The 27,870-nt window shown below is 38.2% G+C and overlaps 1 protein-coding gene across 1 annotated transcript in view; it reads right to left on the reverse strand.

Annotated features, from left to right (window-relative positions):
- The window catches only part of GPC5 (glypican 5), a 1,409,835-nt gene that overhangs the window by 1,086,882 nt on the left and 295,083 nt on the right, over window positions 1-27,870 (reverse strand). The window contains exon 4 of the mRNA XM_080661084.1: window positions 3,837-3,970. Within this exon, the coding sequence (XP_080517210.1) occupies window positions 3,837-3,970 (134 nt within the window). The remainder of the gene's footprint in view (window positions 1-3,836; window positions 3,971-27,870) is intronic.

Below are 27,870 nucleotides of genomic sequence, written 5' to 3' on the forward strand. Positions count from 1 at the left end.
GGAGGGTAGTGGAGGATAAGCAAAATTTGGGGGATTCTTTGTAATTTTTTTAGAAGCTTGGGAATGTATAGAGAAATGTCTATAGTTAGGATAAGATACTATACTTCTGCTTTAGTTTACAATTATTTTGCACTTGCTGCAGGTACTTTTTCAAAGATCTCTAGGTCAGGCTCCCTAGAAGCAGTGCCTGAGATGAGAATTTGGGTGCAGTCAATTTCATGGAGGGACTGCTCTTAAGAGAAAGGTCAGGAGGGAAGCCAGGGAGAGTGGGCAGGAAGACATGAGGTAGGGATGTGGTCTCAGCTTCAGGCAGACTCCACCGGGAGTGCTGAAGCATGAAACCATCACATCTTTGGTCCCATCACTTAGAGTAAGAAATGAGCCTTTCTTCCCATGCCAGCCATGTGAGATGCTTCCAAGGGGTGAGGCAGGTGGGTGTCTGACCCCTCCCCCAGGACGAGATGGTGCTGTAGCCAGTCTCTAGGTTGACCCCCAACAATCTTTCTTCCATGCCCTTGTGTAGTCCCCATCCACACTGAACAGATGGGACTGTGTAACCTACAGGATACTGCGGAGATGATAGTGGGGGACTTCTGAAGCGAGATTACAAAAGGATTGCCTGTCCTGAGGGAAACAAGCCTCAATGTTGTGAGGAAACTCAAGCAGTCCTATGAAGAGGTCACTGTGACAACAAAGCAAGGCCTCCTGCCAACAGCTGTGTTAGTGAGCCATCCTGGGAGATGATAATCCGTCCCCCTGAGGCCTTCAGAGGACTATATCCTGGCTGACAACCTGACAGCCATCTCCCTAGGAACCCAAGTCAAAATCTTATAGCTAAGCAGCCCCCACACTCCTGACCCTCAGAAAATGCATAATAAATGCTTATTGTCGCTTTTAAGCCACTCGGTTTGGGAATGATTTGTTAGGCAGCAGTTGGTAACAGATACAGATGGCTCCTTTTGTTGAGGACAGTTCCCTAGAGCAGAGGGCAGCTGTGAGTGATCAGCAGCCAGGAGGCAGGTAGAATGACCAGGTGAAGGAATTTGAGCAGGGACTCCACAGCATCTACTACCTTAGTTACCTCTCATGTTAAATGTTTCCACTAAACCTCCCCTACTATTTACAGTGTCATGTCATGAACTTGTGGCCTGGACACCTGTTCTTTTAAAAATGGTGGCTGGCAACAACTTAGAAGTCTAGACCTATTAAAAATATTCTTTAAAAGATGACAATATGTTCAGACAAAAAAAGCTGTGAGAATTCATCACTAGTAATAAGTAATGAAAGTTATACTAAAGCTAAAATAAAATGATTCATGATGACATGGAACTGGAAAAAGAAAAGAGCACCAGAAAGAATTAAAATATATGAAGAATTATACGTAAATATGGGCTATATAAAATAACAACAACAATGTCTTAAATGTTAAAATGTTGGTTGAAGTAAGATCTGTTAACAAAACAGTACAAAAGATAGGAAGACAGTAATAGAGTGAAACTATTTTAAGATTCTTACATTGTTTAATAAAGTGGCAAAAGTTCTAATTTAAAGTATATGGTAAAACTAAAAATGCACATTGTGATCTCTATGATAGCCATTAGAAAGTCATAAACATGCCCTGGCTGGTGTGTTCAGTGGTTAGAGTACTGGCCTGCTCACTGAATGGTCCCAGGTTAAATTCCTAGTTAAGGACACATACCTGGATTTTGAATTTGATCTGGCCCCAATCGGGGCGCATGTTGGAAGCAACCAATCCACGTTTCTCTCACATTGATGTTTCTCTCTCTCTCTCAAACACCCTCTCCCTCCCTCCCTTCTACTCTCTCTCTAAAAATCAATGAATATTCTTGGGTGATGATTAACACAACAACAATAGGAAAAAAGAAGATCATAAAGCTCCGAGGATAAAAAGAATAATAAATATCTAAATACCTATTAAACTCAAAAGAAATAATTAAGCTTCATTCAGGAGCGGCAGTAAAAAATCTCTAAAAATTGCCTGGCCTGTGTGATTTAGTGGTTGAGCGTTGACCTATGAACCAGGAGGTCAGGGCACATGCAAAGTCAGGGCACATGCCCAGGTTGTGGGCTTGGTCCCCAGTAGGGGGCGTTTCAGGATTCTCTCTCATCACTGCTATTTCTATCTCTCTCTCCCTCTCCCTACCTCTCTGAAATCAATAATTTTAAAGAACTGTAAAAAATGAAATACTTAAGTGGGCAAGTTTGCAGTATCTATGGTTGTTCATTTTGTGTGACACGAGACTGTCCTGTGATAGATCTATCCTGATTTGTAGGCAATGGCTAATGGTGGCCCTCTGGTCAAGGGCATAGAAATAAAGAGTTTGAAAGACTGGTGACAAAGTGGTCTACCTGATACCCACAGAAGACACTTATAAAACTTTCCACTCATTTGAGCCCCTCATTATTCCTGAGACACTTTGTAACATTTCACCTGCATTGGCTTAGTTTTGCTAGTGAATAAACTATGTTAAGTGTTGGCTTAGCTTTGGTTTTTCCAGTGATTTGGTTATTTTGGTGATGAAACAGACATGACCTTTAAGCTGGGTTTTATTATTAAAAACACCCCATCCAAAGCGTACTAATTTATCAAACACAAGACATAATTGCTGATCACCATAGATGTTTAGAGAGAAAAAGGAAAGGTATTTTTGTATGTAAAATGCTAATTCTTTTATGTAGTAGCAAATAGCCAGCAATAACCCAGATCTTTATCCAAAACTTATAGCCCATCTTAGGAGAGACTGGGGCAGTTAGGAGCACCCTCCAAAAGGAAAGAAACAAATTTCTCATTACAGAGAATAAGTTATGTAAAATATTGAATTATCCATAAGGTATTATTAGAAATAGTTATTTGAATTAATAATTGAATATAAAACTATGAGTTTCAGTTTCAATACAAAACATGCACTGAGAATCTAGTATTTGCCGGGGCATACACTGGTCAAGTGAACACAAAAATAAATAAAATAATAGTTTCCCCCAGTTTTAAGAGTTTTTCAGTAACTGCCAATTATTTAGCAAAGGGATACTAATGAAGGTTGATTTAACATGTGAAATAATGATGGGCATAATGGTAGAAATGTGAGTTAGCAAAGCAAGCTGCTCAATGTTGGATCATTTTAAATCGACAGCCATTTTCAGTATTCCAGGTAAAAGGTATGAAAATTTCTTTATGTCAACCTTTTTTCTTAGCGGAGTCTTAACCCCTAGTAATATTTGTCACATCGCTCACATGTATACTCTTTTGGTCTTATATTGTCCTATATGTAGCCAGTAGCTACATAGGATATTGACCAACACTAATTAAAATGAAGTAAGTTAAAACTTCAATCCTCAGTCACACTAGCTACATTTACATTTTTTTTTAATATTTTATTGTGATAAGAATACTTACCATGAGATATACCCTATTAACAAATTTACTAGTGTACATAACAGTATTGTTGACCATAGGGAGGGGGAAATGGGGAGTCACTAATCAACTGCATAAAGTGTCAGTTCAGCAAGAGGAGTAAGCCATAGAGATCTGCTGAGCAACGTTTTAAGGGCATGGTGATCATATATGTGCCCAGGGCCTGCCATATTTATTATAGAAAATGCCCCTTTCACAGAAAGCTTTATTGACCTCAAAAGTTGCAGCTATGTTCCTCAGTAATGGAATTAGAAGGAACCATTGGATTTTAAAGGTAATCAATGTTTATCTTTTGTTTCCTCAACAGTGTATTTTGTTCTACTTAACTGAATACATTCTATTCTGTTGTAAAATTAATGGCTTACTTTCTTTTCTCTTTCTGGTTGTAAAACAAATGTCTTACTTTCTTCTGTTGGCAAGTGTCTCTTCACCATTTCTTGTAGAGATCTTCATTCTAAGCTTCTCTTTACTCCCATCGAAAGAACAACGGGGGCTTTCGGTGGGTGATCTGATGGGATGACCACAGAGCTTATTTACCTTTCAACAGAAAATATATAGAAAAGACAGTTAGAAACTGTGCTCCTGCCTTTCTGAGAATGGCACGGTCAGAGTACAAAACAATGACATGTTCTTACTTACCACTCAATGTTAATTTTCAAGACATATAGTATTTGTCAATTTTTCATATGGGGGAATCAAACTATGTGGAAACTGTGACAAATGGATGCTATACACATGTATATAGTTTATATGTATACATGTACAAAATACATAAATATCAATGAGCATGCAAAATCAGAGAACTATATTAATAAACTTTCTGCTTGTATAAATAAGGTTACTTAACCAAAGTGGATATTATTTATGGTTTATATTCATATGTATGACTAATCACATACTTGTACTGATTTTTAAAATGAAAAAAATGCTATTGAATATGTGGTCCATTTCTAAATTAGTTCTAAGGGTAGTTTTCTTCATAAGGTAATTTCTCAGAAATGACAATGAATATGCTTATATGAGGATCTCATTTTGTAATAGTTCTATATCTTATTCCTCAATCAGGTTTGATTTTAAGGGTGTTATAATCCTCTTTTTAAAAAATCATTTATCCAATTGGAAAATTCATAGGTTTTTTTTTTTTACATATTTATTTAGCAAAGATCTTTGTATAATTTACAAAATTATCATTGAAAAATTAAGTCAGTAATTGGAGGCATGACAATGTAAAGCATCAAAAAGACTCACTGTACTTTATTCAATTAAAGAGGCAGAGTAGTATAATTAGAAATATATAAAAGCATTGACTCGGAATCAGGAGACTTTGGTTAGTATCCTAATTTTTCCTCCTTAAATGCTGAGATCTTGAAAACAGAGGTAGAACTTCTTTGAACTTGATACCCTTATAGGTAAAATGAAACTTTTAGAGTAAATTATCCCAAAGTTCCTTAAAGCTCTAAATTTCTTTCATTTTTTACGCAATGAGCATTAAAATCTTATGTACCAAGTCATTTATTTAACCCGTATTTATTTTGTTTCTAATATTTGCAAAAAATATGTATTATGTATTATCTATAACTAGAGGCCCAGTGCATGAAATTCATGCAGGGGGAGGGTCCCTTCAGCTCAGCCTGCACCCTCTCCAATCCGGGACCCCTTGGGGGATGTCCGATTGCCAGTTTAGGCCTGATCCTGGGGATTAGGCCAAAAAAGCAGTCAGACATCCCTCTCACAATCCTAGACTGCTGGCTCCTAATTGCTCACTGGCCTGCCTGCCTGGTTGCCCCTAACTGACACCCTGCCAGCATGATCGCCCCTCACTGCCTCTGAGTGCCAGCCTGGTTGCCCCTAACTGCCCCCGTTGCTGGCCTGGTCACCCCCAACTGTCCCCCTTGTTGGCCTGCTCCCCCCCAACTGACACCCTGCTGGTCTGCTCACCCCCAATGGCCCCCACTGCTGGCCTGCTCGCCCCCAACTGCCCCCCTTGCTGGCCTGATTGCCCCCAACTGCCCCCCCCCCGCCAGCCTGCCTGCCCCCAACTGCACCCTCTGCTGGCTTGCTCGCCTCCAACTGCCGCCCCCTGCTGGCTTACTCACTCAACTGCCCCCCACGCCAGCCTTCTCACCCCCAACTGCCCCTCCCTGCTGTCCTGCTCTCCCCCAACTTCCCCCCTTGCCGGCCTGCTCACCCCCAACTGTCCCTCCATGCCAGCCTGATCACCCCTAACCACCTCTGCCCCGCTACCATGGCTTTGTCCAGAAGGACATCCAGAAGGTCTCCTGCTCTAATTAGCATATTGTGCTTATTACCTATACTAATAAAAGGGTAATATGCTAATTAGACCAGACAACTGAACGACCTTCGGACGTCCTTCTGGACATCCTTCCAGACAACCTTCCAGATGAAGCCGGGGCTGTGAGGGCCGAGGCAAGCCACCACGGCTGCGAGGGCTGAGCCCCTTGCACGAATTTCATGCATCGGGCCTCTAGTCTATATATATAAAAGCCTAAGGAACCAAATGATCATTTGACTATGACGTGAACTGACCACCAGGGGGCAGATGCTCAATGCAGGAGATGCCCCTGATGGTCAGTGTGCTCCCACAGCCAACCTCCCACAGTCCCTCCCCCGGCCAGCCGGCCTTGATCAGCTCTGATTGGAACTAGGCAAGATAGCCCTGATCAGCCCCTATCACCGGCCAAGCTGAGAGACCCCACCCATGCACGAATTCGGGCCTCTAGTAAAAGATAAAAGATCAGAAACTAAAATTTCCCCCTAAAAGAGCTGATAATTCAGATGGAAAGGAAAAAAAATTCCTTCCAAATATCAAAATGCCAGTTGTGTGTATCAAAAAAGTGGGACAGACAAGGTGTTATGACATCTGGAAAAAGGTGGGATCATTTATAGTTCAGGATGATGGTGAAGAAAAACATCAGGAAAGATGCTGTGGGAAAGATTACTCCACCGGGATGAGACTTGGAGCAGCCATTTGCCCTCAATATGTTGAGGTTTATTTCAATTCAACCAAATTATAAATATATAAATATCCATTGCACCTCTATTCTGTGAGATACTAGAGATACATACAAGTACACATGAATAAAGTGTCATTGGTATACACAGTTAAGAGGAAAGCCAGACATGTAATATACTAGTAGTAGTTGCGATTCAACATGACAAGAGCAATCAAAGAAACATACGGAAGTAACACTGCAACACTTAAAAATAGACAGATTAACTCTATTTGGGATGCTCAGGAAAGAGCTTCAGGAGGTCATGTCTAAACAGCAGTTAAAAGATGAAATAAAAAAATAGGATATGGAAAGGGAGTGTGAAGAAAAATGTAGTCACAAATTTGGGGCAATAGCACACACTCACATATACAAAACTTAGAGGAGAAATTGAGCATAATACTGTGAGAAGGAGCAAGAGACTCTATCTCAGCCCACAATGGGAAGCAGTGAGATCTGAAAAAAAAAAAAGAAGATGAATTGGGAATTTCTCAGATGGACAAAGCAGGGAAAAGATTCCAAGAGAGAGTGAAAAAGCAAAGAGAGGTGTACAACTTAATATGTTCACATAGAACAAAAAGTACACAATGAAAGAAGGTGGTTCAACAAGAGGTAAGACATTAAAATGTCGTGATATGTATGATGATGGTTGTTAACTAGACTTATTGTGGTGATCATTCTGTAATACATACAAATATTGAATCATTATGTTGTACACCTGAAACTAATATAATGTTAAATGTCAATTATATCTCAATATTTGAAAAAGCCATGTCTTGGATACCATGCTAAAAAAAAAAAAAGAAAAAAATTTGCTTCACCAAATGAAGAACAAACAAAAGTTCACAAGCAAGAAAGTGGTAGCTTAATATTTCCACAAGAGAAAGATCTTCACAACAGGAGTATGCAGGGAGGGAGTTCAACAGCATGGATGGACCTGGAGAGCATTATGTTAAGCGAAATAAGCCAGTCAGAGAAAGATAAATATCACATGACCTCACTCATTTGTGGAATATAATGAACATAAACTGATGAATAAAAATAGATCCAGAGTCATAGAAGCATGGAACAGACTGTCCAACCTAAGAGGGAAGGCAGGAGGGTAGGGAGGGTGGGAGGCGGGGTGTGAGGGAGTAAGAGATCAACCAAAGGACTTGTGTGCATGCATATGAGCATAACCAATGGACACAGACAGTAGTGGGGGTGAAGGCATGCGCTGGGGGTTAGGAATGGCCAGGGAGAGATCAATGGGGAGGAAAGGAGACTTATGCAATACTTTAAACAATAAAGAATTTAAATAAAATAAAATAAAATCTTATATAGTATTTGAATAAAGAAAACTTTGGGAGGAAAAAAAAAAGATGTTTCTGCAGGAAACACTGGAGAATTGCTGAGCCCAAAGGCAGTGACAGAATAGGTAAAAAGGAAGAAGCAGATATAAGTACACAGGAGGAAGAGGTAGTGGCATGGAGATTGACTAGATATATCATGTTGTCAGAACAATGAATAATGATGAAAAATCCTGAGAGGTAAGTGCAAGAAAACATAAGGCTGACAGAGAAAATAAATAAAAATTCGGTTTTCCTGGAAAGAAGGGGGCATGAAGGATAATAGCAAAAGAAAATTCTATTTGAATGGTAGGTTGAAGTAAAATCTTCAAGCTAAGAAGTTTTATTTATTAGACAAAAGCCTCTGCTGGCTGTCAGATGGAAAAGTAAAATACTAGAGCTGATATTTAGCAAGTGAATAGGACAGCACTTTATAAGCTGAACGAGAGAGAGAGAGAGAGAGAGAGAGAGAGAGAGAGAGAGAGAGAGAGAGAGAGACCTATTACAGGCAGGTAGATTAATACACCCCTAAAGTAGTCCTATGAAAATAAAATTTTATTCTGAACTACACTGTGTGGCTCAGCTGGTTGAGCATTATCCTGTGCAGTGAAAGATCATCATTTCGATTCCACTCAAGGGCACATGCCCAGGTTGTGGGCTCGATCCCCAGTAGGTGGCCTGCAGTGAAATGAACTATTAATCTGTAAAAAGACAGAAAGAACACTTAAACACCCATTACTAAGTAAAACAAGCTAAGCTGAAAAGACTACATTTTTGTATGATACCAACTATATGACATTCTGAACAAGGCAAAATCATGGAGATAGTAAAAAGATCAGTTGTTGCCAGGGGTGGGGATGGGGGGAAAATGAAGAGGCAGAGCACAGAGGATTTGTAGTGCAGAGTAGTGAAACTATTCTCTATGATACTATAATGGTGGAGACATGTCTTTATACATTTGTCCAAACCCATAGAATGTACCAAAAATGAACTATGGACTATGAGTGATAATGATGTGTCAATCAATGTAGGTTCATCAGTCATAAGAAATGTATCACTCTGGTGATCACTCTGGTGGAGGATACTGATAATGGGGGAGGGCTATCCATATGTGGGGGGGGCAAAGGCTAGATGGGAAATTCTTGTACTTTCAGCTCAATTTTGATGTGAACCTAAAACTGCTCTAAAAAATAAAGTCTATTTTGAAAAAGAAGCTCAACAGAGTTTAACAAATTACTGAAAGTGAGAAGTTAGGGAAGTGTAAGGCCAAGGTGTTAAAAGGCTCAAAGTGAATTTCTAATAATGGAAGCTGAAAAATAGTGAGAGTAGACTGTAAATATATTAGCAAGGTGCTAAAATGGTCATAAAAAGGGAGGAAAGTATCTTCATTGTCAACAACTCCTAGTAACAAGAACCAAGGAAAGATGATATAAGTTGACAGTGGAAATGTCAATAGTAAGATTGTTTAGTGAAGCTACAGGATATTTAGAAATGAAAGAAGAGTAAAAGGGAAATACTGCAGTCATGGTCCAATGTGACTAGCCATTGGCTCTAGACAAGTTACAGAACTTCTTTAAATGCCAGCTTTCTTGTCCTTGAAACTTGAGAGAATAAAGCACTTTGCAGTTATGAGTTGAGGGAAATCCTATGTCACCCTATCCCTTCCATGCTGGACCTATCACCATATCTGCTACTAAACATGTTTCCCTGGAAGGCAGATGGAGAGCTGAAAATGCCTCATAAGATCTTTATTCCTTAAACACAGTGGTTGCTTAAAAATAAATTATATAAACTTATAATTAAATAAGCTTTATTTAAGAATAAAAGAAAGATCTATATTCCATTATCATCTTTTAACGTACTTAACTTATTTTGACAAATACAAAAGAAAATATACAAGCCATAGAGATATAAGTTATGTTTGATTATATCCAAAGGTACAAGCACATATAGCAGATTCCAATAAATACAAACAAATTTCAAAGCTCTTCTATTTGTTGACTTGCTATCAGGGAGCTCTACTTCACACTTGACTGAAAAGGAATGGAAAACCATCTGTTACTGGCATATTAGCCTTGCACCTTAGCTCCCCTGAGGTGAGCTGATGTGGGTGGCACATTTCAATAACTAGCACCTTCTTGCTATTGATAAAACCCTCACACTTAACTTTGACAGTTTTTCATCTTTGACTTATACTGCAATTTCCTCCTTTTTCTCCTCTCTGGTCTCAGCTGTTCTCCCCTGCAATCAGTCTGAAGTGTCTTGGAAAAAAAAAATATTTTCCTCCCTAATGCTTATCTGCTCCTGCTATAAATTCCATCTCTGGCTTCCCACTGATTCTCAACTTGCCATCTCACCTTGAAATGACTCCTTCAGTTGCTCCAAACTCATATAATTTTTCCCACTCTGGTCATATTTTGGTTCCAACAACTTCTTGTCACTTAGTATCCAAAAGTATAAACTTCTTGCCGAAACCGGTTTGGCTCAGTGGATGGAGCGTCGGCCTGCGGACTGAAGGGTCCCGGGTTCGATTCCGGTCGGGGGCATGTGCCTTGGTTGCGGGCACATCCCCAGTGGGGGGTGTGCAGGAGGCAGCTGATCGATGTCTCTCTCTCATCGATGTTTCTAACTCTCTATCCCTCTCCCTTCCTCTCTGTAAAAAATCAATAAAATATAAAAAAAAACAAAAAAAACAAAAGTATAAACTTCTCTTATAGCCTCTTTGTGTCTATTCACTCAGTCTTAGTCAAATCTTCAAGTATTGAAAGCTTTTAGCTAATAATCTCAAAAAGCTTTGTAAAGAACACTCTTTAGTTTATTTTCACTGGATTCCCATAATCACAACCTCCATTTATTTGGCAATTGTTTTTTAAAATGTTTATTAATAATAAAAATTGTAAAAAAAGGTTGAGACTATTACAAATTGAAAAGCAACAAATGTGGAGGTATTATGAGTGTTTATTAAGCAATTGGTTCAGAGAATAAGGCAAAGGTGGACTCTACATCACTGTGTATGTAGGTTGTTTTTCTACAGGACATAGTTAGGAGGTTTGGTGTCTTTTAGACAGATATGAGCAGAGCAAGGATGATGGGCCAAGTATAGACAACTCACCAGGGCAGAAAGCCCTGGATGCCTAGCAAGGGGCAAAACTAGGAAAACAAGAACCTTGTCCCAAGGGTAACCTCCCCTCCCCTAGCATATCACTGGTCATATGGTTTGGACCCCTGATCTTTCAGATCGCTGGTCAGGAGGTTTAGACCCCCCTGACCTTTCCCTCCCTAGAGATAATATCTAGGCTTCAGTTGTATTTCAGTTTCAGGCCCAGAAAAGCAGCAACACCAGACAAGTGACAGTGTGGCTGCCTTAGGACCAGCTACATTGACTAATGACCCCCTGCTGGCACCAACCAATCAATGGAAACCAGGACCCTGAAAGCACACCTGGAAAGCTGATGAATATTCTATTAAGACCCTCCCCTGAGATCTCCCCTAAGATATCCACCTGCAAGAGAGATATGAATATGCTCAGGACAAAGGACCCAGTGCATTCTCTCCCTCCAAGGAGCATGCCCATGCCATTCCCTTCCCCCTCTCCTTTCCCCTTAACATCTAAGGGACCCCATGAGACTTGCAACCAGGGAAGCAGTGGGCAGTGACAGCTCATCCCGGGCTAACCTCCTGACCCTGTCTCCAAGGCCCCCTTTTCTCTGACTTCCCAGTGAGCCAAAGCAGCCCAGCCTGGGCTCTCCTGTTGCTTCTTCTATGCCCTTCCTTGTTTCACTGTCCTAAGTACTAGTATATTTTTGCTGCCACCATGGACCCAATACCCTTTGACTCAGTGCTGTGTAGCCCTTCACTTTGGATATCCCCATCCCCCACCCCCTTTTCCCTAAATAAATTCAATTTTTCTTTATTCACCTTCTGAGATTGCTATTTAGCCTGCCTGTTCACTGCCAACTTTAATCTTTCAGTGTCAAATGAGAGGTGATTAAAAGAAATTACATAAGGAATGACTACACGTATGCTTGAGGAAAATACTACTACTACTAATGATAATGATGATAATAGATATAAATAAAGAACAGGGTAGTTTTTTTGGTTTTGTTTTGTTAGTCCTCACCTGAGGATATTTTTTTCCATTGATTTTTAGAGAGAGTGGAAGGGAGTGGGAGAGAGACACATGGATTGGTTGCCTTTGCCAGAATCAAACCCAGGACCCTTCAGTCCAAGGGCCAATGCTTTAGCCACTGAGACAAACCAGCTATGGCAAGAACAGAGTAGTTTTTGTTCAAATGTTCTGAGTTCCATTATATTAAAAGCTACTTTTAAACTACCTGGAGGAAACATACCGTTGGCAGTTTTTCCAGTTATTAACAACAAATGAGTTTATTTACCTTCTCTTGCCCTTATAGTCTCATTCTCTATGATTCTCAGAAATAATCTGCAAAAAAGCTGGTTGGTGTTAGTAATAAAATCTCTAACCACGAATCAGAATAAGACTAACTTTTCCAGACACACATAAAATCCATGATCTTAACTTTATTTTATTGAGAACTTCAGAAAGTAGGTGGTTGGGCCAAATGACAGGGTGAGGGGTGCTTAAGTGCCAGATTCATGAAGTTTACACTTCATTTTGCAGACTACGTAATATATTTATTCATGATTAGCAAGCAAAGGAATGGCATGATCAGAGCCTTGTTTTAGGAAGACCAAGTAGACAAAGACATTTCCCATTGGTAAGACAAGAGAATATTAGAATAAACGCAAAAAGATCCCATGATATCAGAGAGAAAGTGAAAAAGAAAGCTCTTTTTATGAGTAAATTGAATGGGATTTGGCTACTGGTTGATTCACTATAAGAGGCAAGAAAGAAAGAACTAAAGCTGTTAGCAGTTTTGAATCTTGTAATCAATGCGAGTTAAGACCCAACAACTGATATGTAGAAGACAGAAGATGGAATAAATTTACTGTTTTGGTTTATCTGTTCCTTATATCTCATTTAGAACTTTGATTTGGAGGGAAGCCTAAAAGGTAATTTTAAATGATAGGTTGGAGATAAAAAGAAAGTTAATAATTAGAATCACCTGCATAAAGCCAATAGTTAAAGCCTTGAAATGGAGGAAATTATAAAATGTATATAAAATAAAAAAGATCAGAAAGAAAATCTTTCAGAGGCAAGGGAAAAAGAACTCAGATTAAAAAATGAGAACAGAATAAGATCAGTGTTGGAGAAACCAAGATGGTGGCATAGGTAAGCACCTAAACTGCTGCCTCGCACAACAATTTCAAAACTACAACTAAAAGACAGAACGAACACCATCCAGAACCACAAGAAAGCTGGCTGAGTGGAAATTCTACAGCTAGAAGGAAAGAGAAAAGCTCACAGAGGATTGGAAGTACGGCAAAGGGTCTTTGTGCGTGCAGAGAGGAAGGGCGGCTGAGAGCCTGGCTGACTTTCTCTGGCGGGAGGGGGAAGGAAGCCCCCGACTGCACTGAACCCCAGTTCAGACTGCACTGAACCCCAGTTCTGGGCAAAACGCCATGGACCCAGGCTCATACAGGGGGAGTCTGGACTGTCAGGTAGAGAGAAAGGCACCCGGAGACTCGGAGACCCGGGGGAGACCCGGGGGAGCCCCGGTAGGCAGGGGTCTGGAGGCGCATGCGCCAGTGTGCACAAAGACTGCGGAGGTTGCCACGGGCTTTCCCTAGCAGAAGGGAGTCGGAAGCTCCTGACTGCACTGAACCCCAGTTCTGATTGCACTGAACCCCAGTTCCAGGCGAGCCCCTGGAGACCCACGCTCTTGTGGGGGGAATCTGGACTCTCGGGCGGAGACTCGGGAGCCGGGGAAGGCAGAGGTCTGAAGGCGCGCGCGTGCACGCAAGGGCAAGGCTGACGGGAAGCCAAGACTGTCTGCTCCGCCCTGAGACTCCACCCCATCCAAGCTGAGCACAGAGGCTATTGCAATTTGGCAAGTCTAATCCTATAAGGCTGTCTCCAGCACCGATCTTCTCCCAGCGTAGACACAGCTGATCCTTACAGCCAACTGGCCTGGAGGTCAATTCCTCCCAGTGATACCAACAACAATCAAGACTTAATTACAACAAGGCTGTACACACAGTCCACAAAGGGGTGCACCAAGGGTATCTACCTCAGGTTAACTGAGGAGGCCGACCCACTGGGCCATATAGGAAACCTAGCACACAAAGCTACCCTACCAACTCAGGGAAGCAGTGAAAATGCGGCGTCAAAGAAACAGATCACAAACGAAAGAAACAGAGGAAAACAAACGATTGGATATAGAATTCAAAACCATGGTTATAAGGCTTTTCAAGAATATCCTAGAAAAGGCCGATAAATATAACAAGAACCTTGAAGATATGAAAAAGGAACAACTAGAAATTAAACATACTCTGACTGAAATAAAAAATATTATACAGAGACCCAACAACAGACTAGAGGAACAACAGACTTGATTCTTGTGTTCCTCTTAAATAGAGGAACACAAGAATCAAGTCAAAGAATTGAAATACAAAGAAGCAAAAAACACTCAACCAGAAAAGCAAAAAGAAAAAAAAATCCAAAAAGTTGAAGATAGTATAAGAAGCCTCTGGGACAACTTCAAGCGTACCAACATCAGAATTATGGGGGTGCCAGAAGAAGAGAGAGAGCAAGATACTGAAAACCTATTGGAAGAAATAATGACCAAAAACTTCCCCCACCTGGTGAAAGAAATAGACTTACAAGTCCAGGAAGTGCACAGAACCCCAAACAAAAGGAATCCAAAGAGGACCACACCAAGACACATCATAATTAAAATGCCAAGAGCAAAAGACAAAGAGAGAATCTTAAAAGCAGCAAGAGAAAAACAGTTAATTACCTACAAGGGAGCACCCATATGATTGTCAGCTGATTTCTCAACAGAAACTCTGCAGGCCAGATGGGAGTGGCAAGAAATTTTCAAAGTGATGAAAAGCAAGAACCTACAACCAAGATTACTCTACCCAGCAAAGCTATCATTCAGAATTGAAGGTCAGATAAAGAGCTTCACAGATAAGAAAAAGCTAAAGGAGTTCATCACCACCAAACCAGTATGATATGAAATGCTGAAAGGTATTCTTAAAGAAGAGGAAGAAGAAAAAGGTAAAGATAAAAATTATGAACAACAAATACATATCTATCAACAAGTGAACCTAAAAATCAAGTGAATTAAAAACCTGAAGAATAGAATAATCTGGTGAATATAATAGAATCAGGGGCATAGAAAGGGAGTGGACTGATAATTCTCAGGGTGAAAGGGGTATGGGGTGTTCAGGAAGAGACTGAACAAAAATCGTGCACCTATGGATGAGGACAGTTGGGGGGAGGTAAGGGCAGAAGGTGGGGTGGGAACCGGGTGGAAGGGAGCTATGGGGGGGGGGAAGGAGAAGCAATTGTAATAATCTGAATAAAGATTTATTAAAAAAATAATAATAAAATAAAAAAATAATAAAAAAATGAGAACAAAGAAGAGGAACTAAAAACAAGGAAGAAGAGAAGGGAACAATAAAGGGAACAAAGGAAAGAAGGAAGGAAGGAAGGATTTTAGACTAATAGAGTTGGAAGTTATAGAGAAGATATTTGGAAACCAAAGCAGGAAAATATCTTTGCTAGACTATATCTAATCAGTGGAAGAGTCTATTTACTTTTGTTTTTTGTTTTGATGGGGTGTTAACAGTAGCATTTATTTCTTGGCAATTCACTTGATTTGTTTATGAATACATATATTCATCAGCATTAGGGAAGTGAATTACTAGACATCTGCTGTTATCAGCATAGCTCTGCTTAATTTTAAACAAACCCATTGGTGTGTCTTTTTTTTCTTCTTTTAAAAATGACTTGCTGTATTGACCAAGAAAAGAATGTATGTATGTTTGTGCATCAGAATGTTATTTTCATTTTTTTGTCTTTCTTTTTTTTTTCTTTATTGATTAAGGTATTACATATGTGTCCTTATCCCCCCATTGCCTCCTCCAACCCCCACTCGTGCCCTCACCCCCCTGGTGTCTGTGCCCATTGGTTAGGCTTATATGCATGCATACAAGTCCTTTGGTTGATCTCTCCCTCTTACCCCCACCCTTTTTGTTTTGTTTTTGTTTTTGATTATTAAATATATTTTTATTGCTTTGAGAGAGGAAGGGAGAGGGAGAGAGATATAGAAACATTAATGATGAGAGAGAATTATTGATCAGTTGCCTCCTGCACGCCCCCTACTGGGAATCTTAGCCCACAACCCAGGCATGTGGCCTTGACCAGAATTGAGGGCACCCTTCAATCCTCAGGCCAATGCTCTATTCACTGAGCCAAAGCGGCTAGGGTGAGTCTATTTACTTTTGAATCAGTGCTCTCTTTTTTAGGCTTATCAGTGGTCTTACTATTCATATATACATATTTATTATGAGGGATTCACATTATGTAATTTCTGGTTCCTAAGTGTTCTACATGAATACAATAATTTGGATTGAAAATGATCTAGATATATAAATAGACAATAGAATCCCATTTTCCCTACAAATGTGGAAGCGGATGATAGGAAACACAGCAGTTATTACCTTGAAGATGCCAGAGAATTAATAAAGTTGGGGAGAAAATAAGAATTACAGAGATACTAGACAACTTGATTTCTAACTTGGTTTTAGGAGGAAAACCAGAATAACTGAATTATGAAAAGAACTCCAAGTTCCAATTTCATGAGATAGCAATAAAAGAATTTTCTCTCTTCTACAAAATCCAGATAACATTGTAAAAATGAATACTTGGCAACTTCCTCATCTAAAAACTATCAAAACAAAATAATTTGGCCTAATCAAATACTTTATTAACAGAATTAAAAAAAAAACAAAGGTGTGTCAGGTTCATTATAAATTTTACAATTACCTTATGTTACATATTCTGAATGTATGAATCCTCAATATTTTCTCCAAAACATATATTTTTAATATTAAAATGCTACTGATTTGTAGTTGCACCTGAAATCCATGGTACAAATTAAAACCTCCCTAATGCACATAGATCTTTGAAACTGCATATTAAGATATTTAGAGAATAAGTGACGTTTTTAAAGGGTATTTTACAAACATCCTTTAAAGGTTGTTATCAAATGTTCATATCACCTTTTTCAGTGCTTTACACTTGGGAGGCAATTGATAAATATTGGCTTTAATGATGATATCGTAACTGCATATTGAATCCCTGTGATGGTTAATTTGATGTGTCCCCTTGACTGGTCTCAGGGTACCCAGATTAAACATTATTTCTGCATGTGTCTATGAAGGTGCTTTCAGATCAGGTTAGCATTTGAATCAGTGGACTCAGTAGATTGTCTTCCCCAATGTGAGTGGGCATCACCTAAGCCACTGAGGGCCTGAACTGGGATGTGTCTTCTCTTCTGCTCTCAAGACTGAGATTCATACCATCAGCACCCCTGGTTCCCAGGCCTTCGAACTCACACTGGGTATACCTGGGTCTCCAGCTTGAGAGAGCCGATCGTGGGACTTCTCATGTGAACCAATTCCTCATAACAAATATCTTTATACACTGAGATCGATATAGATATATCGATGATGTATCTCCTATTAGTTCTGTTTCTCTGAAGAACCCCAACTAATGCAATGCCCGAATCAGGCTTGTTGTTAACAACATCAATAGTCTTTTTTGTAGCTTAATCATACTTTGATACATGAATTAAATGACTATAATATCATGCAATTAATAAAAGGAGGAAGCAGATATGAAAAACTCATGAAAACATTATGAAAATCGTCTTTAATCTCCCTTATATAATCAAATATATTAATGTTCTTCATATGTCATAGTGTTTTGTCTAAAAAAGATATATATCTTCTAATCCTATAGATACATATCACAGTGTCCTCCTATATCATAACAGGAATTCAACATTTGAATCAGGTAGATTCCACCCAAAACATGTTCCTAGTATATTTTTCAATATAATGCAACATATACTTCAATGAAATTATGACACTCTGAATGAATACTGATAAACTATTAAACAAATGATATTAGTTGAACACAATAATATAATAGAAATATATGATCAAGAGGTGAAATCCAGCAAAACTGAACTTTAAGGAGCCACTATAAAATATATTCTAAAAATTTCCATTAGCAAACCAGATGTTTTCCCATTCAAAGTTATTTTTGGTGAGAAAAATCCATGTCAGGATGGCTAGAATTCTGGCATAGTGATAGTATATTATTATAAAAGCTTTTGCTAAGTTTGTATTAAGGGAAATAAAAAAAATAAGCGATTTCAGAATATCACACTCTAAAACTATGGAATAATCACCATTCAAATAATGCACATGCTACTTAGAAGTTCAAGGTACAAATAATCCCATAAGCCAGCTATGGAAAAAAATATAGTAGTGATAACCATAACACTGCTTTTAAAATACTAGAACATTCTTGTGTTGCAACAAGGAATATTATAATAGGTTATAAATTATTAAGGCTCTATGAAGCACTGCCTTTAAATACTGTATAAGTTATCCATAGGAGAATTCTAAATTTGTACAAGGTGCCCAGTTCCTGGGGGTGGGGGAGAAGCAAATAAAACAATGTTAAAGTTAAATAGGGGAGAAAACACCTACTGTCTCCACTTTGCAAGGGCTGGAGATATGTTTACGCTGTAATTGGCAAAGAGTAAACAGACCTTTAAAAAAGTGTTTACTTGAGAGAGTAACTTTTTAAAAAAGGGGGAGGCATCAGTAATACTTTCAAAAATAAAGATGAAAAAAAATTTTAAAGTGTTTACTTGGAGCCACAGAATGTCTGGCCTCGGGAGACTGGTTTCTCTTTGTCTTTCCTTTTCATTTTCCAGAAGTTGCATCTGCATATGCATTTCTGTAGCTATCTTCATAAAGGTTGCCACTCTAATTCATTTTATATTTAAAATTAAAGGAGAAGAAGAGGAGGAGGAAAGGAGGACAGGGACAAGCAGAAATATTTCTACAATCTTAAATTTGGCCCACAGAAAACAAGAGCTTGATTCTGCCTTGCTATTTTTGCACACCTGCAAATTAAACCACCAGAGGGAGCTTCTGCATTTCAATCCTATTCATAATCATTAATTAAACTTAATATGGGTCCATTTAAAATCATTTAGCTCAGGACTCTTGGAGAAAAATCCAACTTGAAGGCTGAAGTGAAAAATGTTTAGATATAAGAAATATTCATAAAAATCTACTTTTTAATGTAAAACTACTTGACTGATGTTGCAGTGCCAATGTGACCAAATGAGAAAAGGAAAAGCAGTCCAGAATTGTGAACTAGTTTATTCTGAGTTGTTTTATAGTCAGGAGTAGGGAGAGACTAAAAATTGACCAAGGTAATCAGTTATTTCTCATCTTTCTCTTTCTGCCCTTCTCTTTCTTACTTCTTTCTTCCCTCCCTCCTTTCCATTCTTCCTTCCTCCCTTTTACTTTTTTTCCTTCCTTCTTATCTCCCTTATTTCCAATTATTTCCACATTAGTTTAGAAAGTTCCCAGGACTAAAAGTCAAAATATGTATTTTAGTCCTTGTTTTTAACTACAGATAGCAATGTCAATCAATTGAACACCTGTTGTTTGAAGGACATGATTCTAAGATATGGGAATGCAATGAACCCACTCTCAGTAAATATATATATATACTATCAGTATATATATATACTATATATATACTAACTGAAAATAGAAGATTAAATATATTATGTCTTAAAGAATGTTACTCAGTTAAAAATAGATAACTGACCATAATGAGTACAATGAGCAGTTTTTGAGGATGGATTAAATATAACAATTGAGAGAAGCAATAAATTCAGGAATGACTTCTGATAATTTTAGGCTGAAGCATCTGGGTAAATAGAAGTGTCATTATGTGAGATAGAGAAGAATGAATTTTGGAAGAAAAATAAAAGTCTCTTTGGAAATGTTTGGCTTTTATGAGTATGAGTATGAGTAATGCAAGAAAAGCTATCCAGTAGGCTAGAAGTTATATGAGCTGAAAATAAAGGGTGAGGTCAGGCAAGATACATAAATGTGGTTGTCAACATGTACTTGGAAATGAGTGCAGATGGAGGAGAGAGCTGAAGACTGATAGATGGTCACTCCAACATTTACAAGTGGAGACAAAGAAAAGTTGGAAAAGATTCTGAGAAGTTTTCAGAGAAGAGAAATCTTATGAGAGTGAACTTTCTCAAAATACAAATGAAGATGGTGTTTTTTAAAAAGAGGAAATGACCAAATATATCCAAAGTGACTAACAGTCATGTAAAATAGGATAAAAATTATCTTATGAGAAATAAGAGTTGTGAAAGTGTAGTTTATTTGGAGAAGTATGGCAGAAAGCATAGTGATTGGTGGAAGTATGAGATAAAAAGAAATAAGAAAGCAATTACTGAAAATACATAAATCTTCCACAGAGTTTTGTAGTAAAGGAGAGCAAATTTATGGGGCAGAGCTTAGAGAAGGCATGGAGTCAAGTCAGTTTTGTTTTGTTTTATGACAGTAGCTATTCCAACACAATTGCATGTTTAATGGTAGAGATCCTGTTTCAGATCATTTCATCCAAGAGGGTTCTATTATAAAAACAAGTGAGATATTTTTCAAGGTGTGTGAGTGCCACCATGGAGACGTCATTTAAATAAATAACCTGAACTTCTGCAGTTATCCATGGCTAATGAGAATTACGTTCACATGCATTGCAGAAGCTAGATCTTGGTAAGGAGAAAAATAAGGGAAGAGAGTAAATATGTGGAACATTTCCATAATATAAAATAGTTTTTGGATTAGAAATACAAGAATAAGTAAGCTGGAATGGTAGGAAGTGACGAACATGAGATATGTGAAATGCATATTTCAGAGATGGTGCAAGTACTGGTGATGAGCTTTAAGCAAATAATTTTTAAGCTCTGTTCATCTTTTGACTTTGGAAAAACAGACATACTTAGTGCAGCAGTGGGTATTTTGTAAAAATCTCTATATACATATGGATTTTTTTTCTCTTTAAAGAAATTTCTCTATAAAGAAATTTTTATTGATAAGGGCAATAAAATCTAGAATTAGAACACACTTCCCAAATCTCTAATTTCTTGTCTTTAAGGACTTTATAATATAGTTAGATAGGGAAGATTTCCAATGACAAAAATTAATTGATAAAGTTAACTTGAATACAGTATAAGCAATGTCTCTGTAGGGAATAAGCTATGTGTCAAAAAAATATTATAAGCAGCAAGTTGCATAGGAGCCTGAAGAAAAATCACTTGGAACCAGAGGCACCAGAGTAGGTTTTAGACAAATTTGAATCATTGATAAAAAGGCAAAACAAACAAAAAAAAAGGAATCCAACCCTGAGCCTGATGGGATGGGGATGGAATAGAATTCTAAACAGTAGATATTAACTTGGTTATACTAGTTATAACTTTGATTCAATTATGTTTTTCATCCCTCTAGGGGGATGGAGTTCATTTTTCCTTATGTGATCATTGAGCTTTGTGATATTTTAAACTGCTTTTAAACTCCATATTCAGGTGGTGCAAAACCACAGGGAAGGAAAGAGAAGCAACTTGAAATCAAGTTTAAGAATAGGGGTCATTCTCAGCAGGTGTGGCTCAGTGGTTGAGCATGGACCTAGGAATCAGGAGGTCACGGTTCAATTCCGGTCAAAGCACAAGCCAGGTTTGCAGCTTGATCCCCAGTGTGGGGCATGCAGAAGGCAGCCAATCAATTATTCTCTCTCATCATTAATGTTTCTATCTCCCTCTCCCTCTCACTTCCTCTCTAAAATATATATATATATATATATATATATATATATATATATATATATATATTGAATAGGGGCCATTGCCACCTACCTTCCTCTCTGAAATCAATAAAAATATGTTTTAAAAAAAGAATAAGGGCCATTGAAAGGCTAAATAATACCCCTAGAGACACAAAATCAAAACTTGACCATTTCATTATTGAGGGAATAAGAATCCTACATTATAAAAGTAAATACTTTTCAAGGGAATAATTAGATTAAAAATTAAAAGAATAAATGAATATGGCCACATTTTCACCACTTTTTTCAAAGCTGAAAATGTGTGAAGATGCCCCAGAAATGGCATCAGCTAGAGGTTTAAAAAGTTCAAAACAAAATTATTCTTCTTTCATCAGGTCCCAAGTTTTCATGTTTTACTTCTCCCCTGCACAGACATTTCTATCACCCCAGATTGAGCGTTCATCAGCTCTTCCTTGGAAAGATGCAAGAGCTTCCTTCTTGACATTCCTTCCAACACTCTCCCAACTCTAGTCCTCTCCCTTTCCCTCCCAGAATGACATTCCTAAAGCACAGTTCCCACCACACTGCTTCTCTAATCCAAAGCCTTCTTGGTTCCTCCCATTCCCTAATGAGTACAAGCAAGCATTCCATAGGAATTTACAGCTGAATCTTGACATTTCCCAGCACTCCCCTTTAAACACTATATTCTTTAGCTTAACTGTGTTACTCATAGTATCTGAAGTTGCCCTGTACTTTTCAAAAAATTTTTGTACTTTTCTTCTTGCCTAAATGTTATCATCATTCAAAGTTCCGTTAAAATATCACCTGTGAAATTAAGTCAATTTTGATCTCTCTGTAGGACCATACCCCAAATTATGTAAGTTATATGCAAATGTACCAAGATTTGTTTTCAATGTTTATTATTTTTGTTCTGCCTTTATTTCTAACAATCGCATTGATAAATAGAGATGTAATATTAACACTGCCAGAGTATTTATCTACATAAAAGTTGAAATGGAAGCATTTTGTGCATTCATTAAGAGACTCATAGATTATCACAATTGTCTTGCTGTGCTCTCATGGAGATATGAAATGTTAGTAATTTAAGATTCAATGAAAAATTGTAAATGCCCGAAATTAAATCTAATTCCATGTATTAATCAAGAAGTTTCTACTGTGAAGTCAGGAAGTCATTTCAGTTCAACAAACATTTCCAGATACTTTATTAGGCACTGGGGGTATAAAGACATGAAAAAGATCCAGTAAATTCCCAGACAAGCTTCCAGTTTTTTGGGTGAGGTACACATCGTGGAAGAATATTCAGGTCCCCATGGAGTTGAAGGAAAAGGGTGAAGTACTTTAATCTGAAACATGAATATAAGGGAGGATGGATCAGGAAAAGAGAAATGAATAAGATAAGTGAAATCTAATGGTATCATAGCACAGAGGACCTTAGACACCATGGCAAGGAATTTGGACACAAATAAGTCCAAGGTGGAGCAGAGAAATCAATATGGAGACAATTCCAATAGTCTAGGAAATGCAGTCAAAAGGCCAGATTTACAGAAGACTCATGGAGAAACTCATATGTCCATCAAGACAATTTGTTAGACTCTAGGTATACCATGATGAACACAATGGACAGTCTCGGCCCTCTGGCACATACAATTCTATATAAAATATAAACAAATAATCAAATAACTGTGTGTATGCAAAATGCTGTAAAGGAAAAGGTATGGTGTTACTGGTATATCTAACAAAGTTAGCTCACCTTTCCTACAGAGGCCAGGGAATGCTTCCAAGTAAGTAGTATCTAAGATGAGACCAAAATGAAGAGCGGCATTGGAATTGTCTAGATAAGGTTGCAGCGCGGGGGGGGGGGGGGGGGGGGGGGGCGGCATGGGGGGGACATAGTTGAAATTTAGTTCCAGAAAAACGTAACTGACAAGAATTAAGAGAGAAGACTACATGCTAATGGAATCAAGAGAACTCCAGAACAACTAGAGCAAAGATTTATTCAAAGTGGTATGAGTAGTAAAGGCCAGAAGTGCAAAGCTCTAAAGGTTAATATAAAGGTGTTTAGCCTTTATTCCAAGGCCAACAGGAAGTCACTGGAGAACTTTAAGCATAATCTATTTTGTAACTCAGAAAGATTATTCTGACTTCTGTGTGGAGAATAGACTAGACATGCTAAAATGGTTATGAAAAGTGAGTTAGCCTACTGTAAATTCCAATGGGGCAGCTGCATGCTCAGTTGGATACACCCAATGTCTAGTAGGCCTGGTACACTGAAAGCACTCAATACAAATTTGTTAAATGTTTGGATAAATGATTGAGATTATCTACCTATTCATTTTCATCTGCCCTGGAAATGTTGTGAATGAGCAAAATGGTTTTTCAAGGTGTAAAAGTTTACTATCTGTGAGGAAAACAACACTTTTAATACATCCGGCAAATCTTTCTCTGAAAGAAGTTGCAGCATTGATGATAAAATATCTTTAAAGACATTTTTAGTGTGTCCTTTGGATGACAATGAGAAGACACATTGTCTCTTTGAGTTCCCAAAGCCACAAGAAGCATATGTCAACAAAAGAATAAAGCTATAAATGAAAATTATTCACTGGAATATACTGGCTTACCATTTATATGAGTCAATTTTCAAAATTATATATTATAACTTTTTATAACAGCTTTATTGTTATACAATTTATGTACCATCAAATTCACTCTTTTGAAATGTGCAGTTTAGTGAATTGTAGTATATTGAGAGAAATGTATAACCCTCACCACTATGCAATTTTACAATATTTTTATGACTTCCCTTCACAAAAATAATCCTATAGTCATTAGCAGGAATTTCCACATTCCCCCATGTCCCAGCCTCCTGATAACCACTAATGTGCTTTCTGTCTCAATAGATTTGCTATTCTGGACATTTCATATGAACAGAATCATATAATATGTGGTTTTTTATGACTTTTTCCACATACCATAATGTTTGCAAGTTCCAAAGATATTGTAGCATGTATCAGTAACTCATTCCTGTTTTATTGCCCAATAATATTCCATTGTTTGGCTAAAAATGATTTCATTTATCCATCCTTTAGTTGAGGAACACAGGTCATTTCTACTTTTTGGCTATTATGAATAAAGCTGCCATGAATATTTATATGTGTTTTTCATTTTTGTATTAAATTATCTTAGACATATACCATGGTCTGGAATTGCTGGTCATATGGTAACTCTATATTTAACTTTATGTGGAACTACCCAACTGTTTTCCAAATGGCTGCAACATTTTACAATCCCTTCAGCAATTCATGAATGTTCAAATGTATCTATAGCCTCAGCAAGGCTTGTTATTTTCAACTAGAGGCCCAGTGCACGAATTCGTGCACCAGTGGGGTCCCTCAACCTGGCCTGCGGGATCGAGCTGAAACTGGCTCTCTGACATCCCCTGAGCGGTCCTGGATTGTGAGAGGGCACAGGCCAGGCCAAAGGACCCCATTAGTGCATGATCAGTGCCGGGGAGGGACATGGGAGGTTGGCCAGCCAGGGAGGGCCTGCGGGAGGGCTCCAGGGGGTGTCTGGCCCATCTTGCTCAGTCCCGATCAGCTGGACCCCAGCAGCAAGCTAACCTACCAGTCAGAGCATCTGCGCCCTGGTGGTCAGTGCATGTTATAGCAACTGGTCAACCAGTTGACTGTCTGTCCCCTGGTGGCCAGTTCACATCATAGCAACTGGTTGACCAGTCAACTGCCCCCTGGTGGTCAGTGCATGTCATAGCGAGTGGTTGAGTGTCTTCAGCATATCATCAGCATATTACGCTTTAATTGGTTGAACGGATGACCGGATGACCGGACACTTAGCATATCAGGCTTTTATTTTATAGGATTGTTTATATTGTAACCATCCTAGGTGGTGTGAAATGGTATCCTACTGTCTTGTGCTTTTGATTTGCATGACTAATGATATAGAAAATCTTTTCTAGTGACTAATCATGGAGAACATCTTTTCATATGTTTTAGTAGCTATTTGTATACCTCTTTGGAGAATGTCTATTTAATCCTTTGCCCATTTTCATTAGGTTACTTTTTATTGGTGTGTTATCTAATTGTATTAATTAGTGCCTCCATGTAAACTTGAGCTTGGAGAGTGTAATTCCTGGCAGGAATGTCTTATTTCTGATTTTAAAGCAAATGCTTCCAGTAATCTCATTGTGCTCTTGGAATTATAGACTACTGCTAACATTTTTTATTTTTCTATTTCTATGATGTTTTATTTTTTATTTGTGTATTTGTAACTACAGAACCAGCTCAAACTGGTCCTTTCCAGTTTCCAACAAGATACAGTTGTTCAGAGACAACAGACCAACACTGCAAGTCATGCATCTGGAGTGTGTTCAGAAGAGAGAACTTTGACCTCCAGTTGCACCTGAAACTAAAGACTCACCCTTCTCACGAAACCAAAGGTCTGAGACATGACCAGAACTTTAGCACCAAAACCCTTTCAGAGAGGGGAGGTCCTTTATTCAGGAATATTGAGGGCTGAAGCCCCTTACTGGGCCAAATTCCAAAGTCCTCCAATGTTTCCACATATTCTGCCCTGAATCCTGAACCACGGAGGCAGATTCGGGCTTTCTCCCCATCTCCTTGTTGGGCTACCTTTCAAAAGTGTTTCCTTGTTGTTGCATACTTGATGCTTTAGCAATTGCTCTTACTATCTCGGGCATATAAACTTGTGGATTCGATTACACTCAAATTTATTTCTGTTAATTTTGTCTTAATTTATTGTTACACGTATGTTGATGATATCTGGCTCATTTCTAAAAGATATTCCTTGTGAATGGCATCCCTTATTAATATAAAGTATACTTCTTCATTTCTTGTTTGTTTAATGTTTCTTTATGTTTTCTGTTTTTGTTGTTGCCCTGTATTCATCCTCTGAGAACAGCCGTCTACTTCTCTGTTGACATATTTAGGTCAGTTGACCCCACTCCTGGCTTTAGGATGGGAATATGACCCAAGGATGGTCAGAGAGTCTACAGATGCCTCAGGGGGAAGAGGAAGCCCCAAACCAGAGAAATGAGCAAGAGCTTAGGGCATTTTGAGTAATGAAAAATAAATCCTATTTTTATTTGCTAAACTGGAAGATGATGAGTTTAGATGTTTTATTTGCTTGTTACCACTTGGTAACAGCCTGCCTGAGAAACAAACCAACACAGATAAAAGCTTCACTGAGAAGTAAAGAAGAATCAAGAATCCTGATAACATTTATGAAGAATTAGGTCAGGTCAGACATTCAGTAATCTGTACCATTTGATTTTTTATTTATTTTTATTTTTTAATACTTTAATTGAATTTTTAGAGAGAGAAGGGGAGAGGGAGAGAAAGAAACATCAATCTAAGAGTGAGAAACATCAATGTGAGAGCGAAACACCAAAACGGCTACCTCCAATATGCCCCCCACCAGTGATCAAGTTGAATGGATCCCACAACCCGGGCATGTACCCTGATAAGGAATTGAACTGGCAACCTTTCAGTGCACAGGATGACACCCAACCAACTGAACCACACTGGCAAGGGCCCATTTGACTTTTTAGTTATATGGTCTAATAGTCACCCCCTTCCTTAAGAGAGTTTAAATGAATTTGAGTTTCTGTCACTTCCTACCAAAAAAATACTATCCATTAGAGCAATAATTTCTCTATTGCCTTTTTTCCTCAATGTGTTAGGTCAAAATATAATTTTCAAAAAAAATAATAAATATGACTTTGAAACTAATCTATAATGAGCAGTTGTGAAAGATTTATTCAATTTGTACAATTCAGTGAGGGAATAAGCAGCACAAGAAAGCCATTTGAAAGGTGAATACCAGAGATTAGCATTATAGTTAGTAAAAAAAAAACCCTGGAATATTTTTCCAATTTTTGATGTAAGATATAAAATTAATATTTTTAGGTAAATAAAATGGTAACTTTGCTGTTTTCTCAGTCAGAGAAAAATTAATTCAACAGGACAAAAACTACTTGTAAATTAACATCTAACTTGACAGAGCTTCATATAGCCCTTATAGTAAGTACAATAAGTAAAAAGACACATATACTGAGAGATAACTCAGGTGGTTTCCCCTATTAAATCATTGAAAGAGTAATGTTTTACCTTCTTTTAATTCTTTGGATAATTTTCTCAATACTTACTACTTTATTAAGGGGAATTATAATTACATAATTTTGGGCACAATGGCAAATTGTTGTTCGAGCCCTTCTCTATCCAGTTGGAGGATAAAGGTTTC

This window comes from Plecotus auritus (genome assembly GCF_963455305.1).
Source record: "Plecotus auritus genome assembly, chromosome: 3".
NCBI classification, from domain to species: Eukaryota; Metazoa; Chordata; class Mammalia; order Chiroptera; family Vespertilionidae; genus Plecotus; species Plecotus auritus.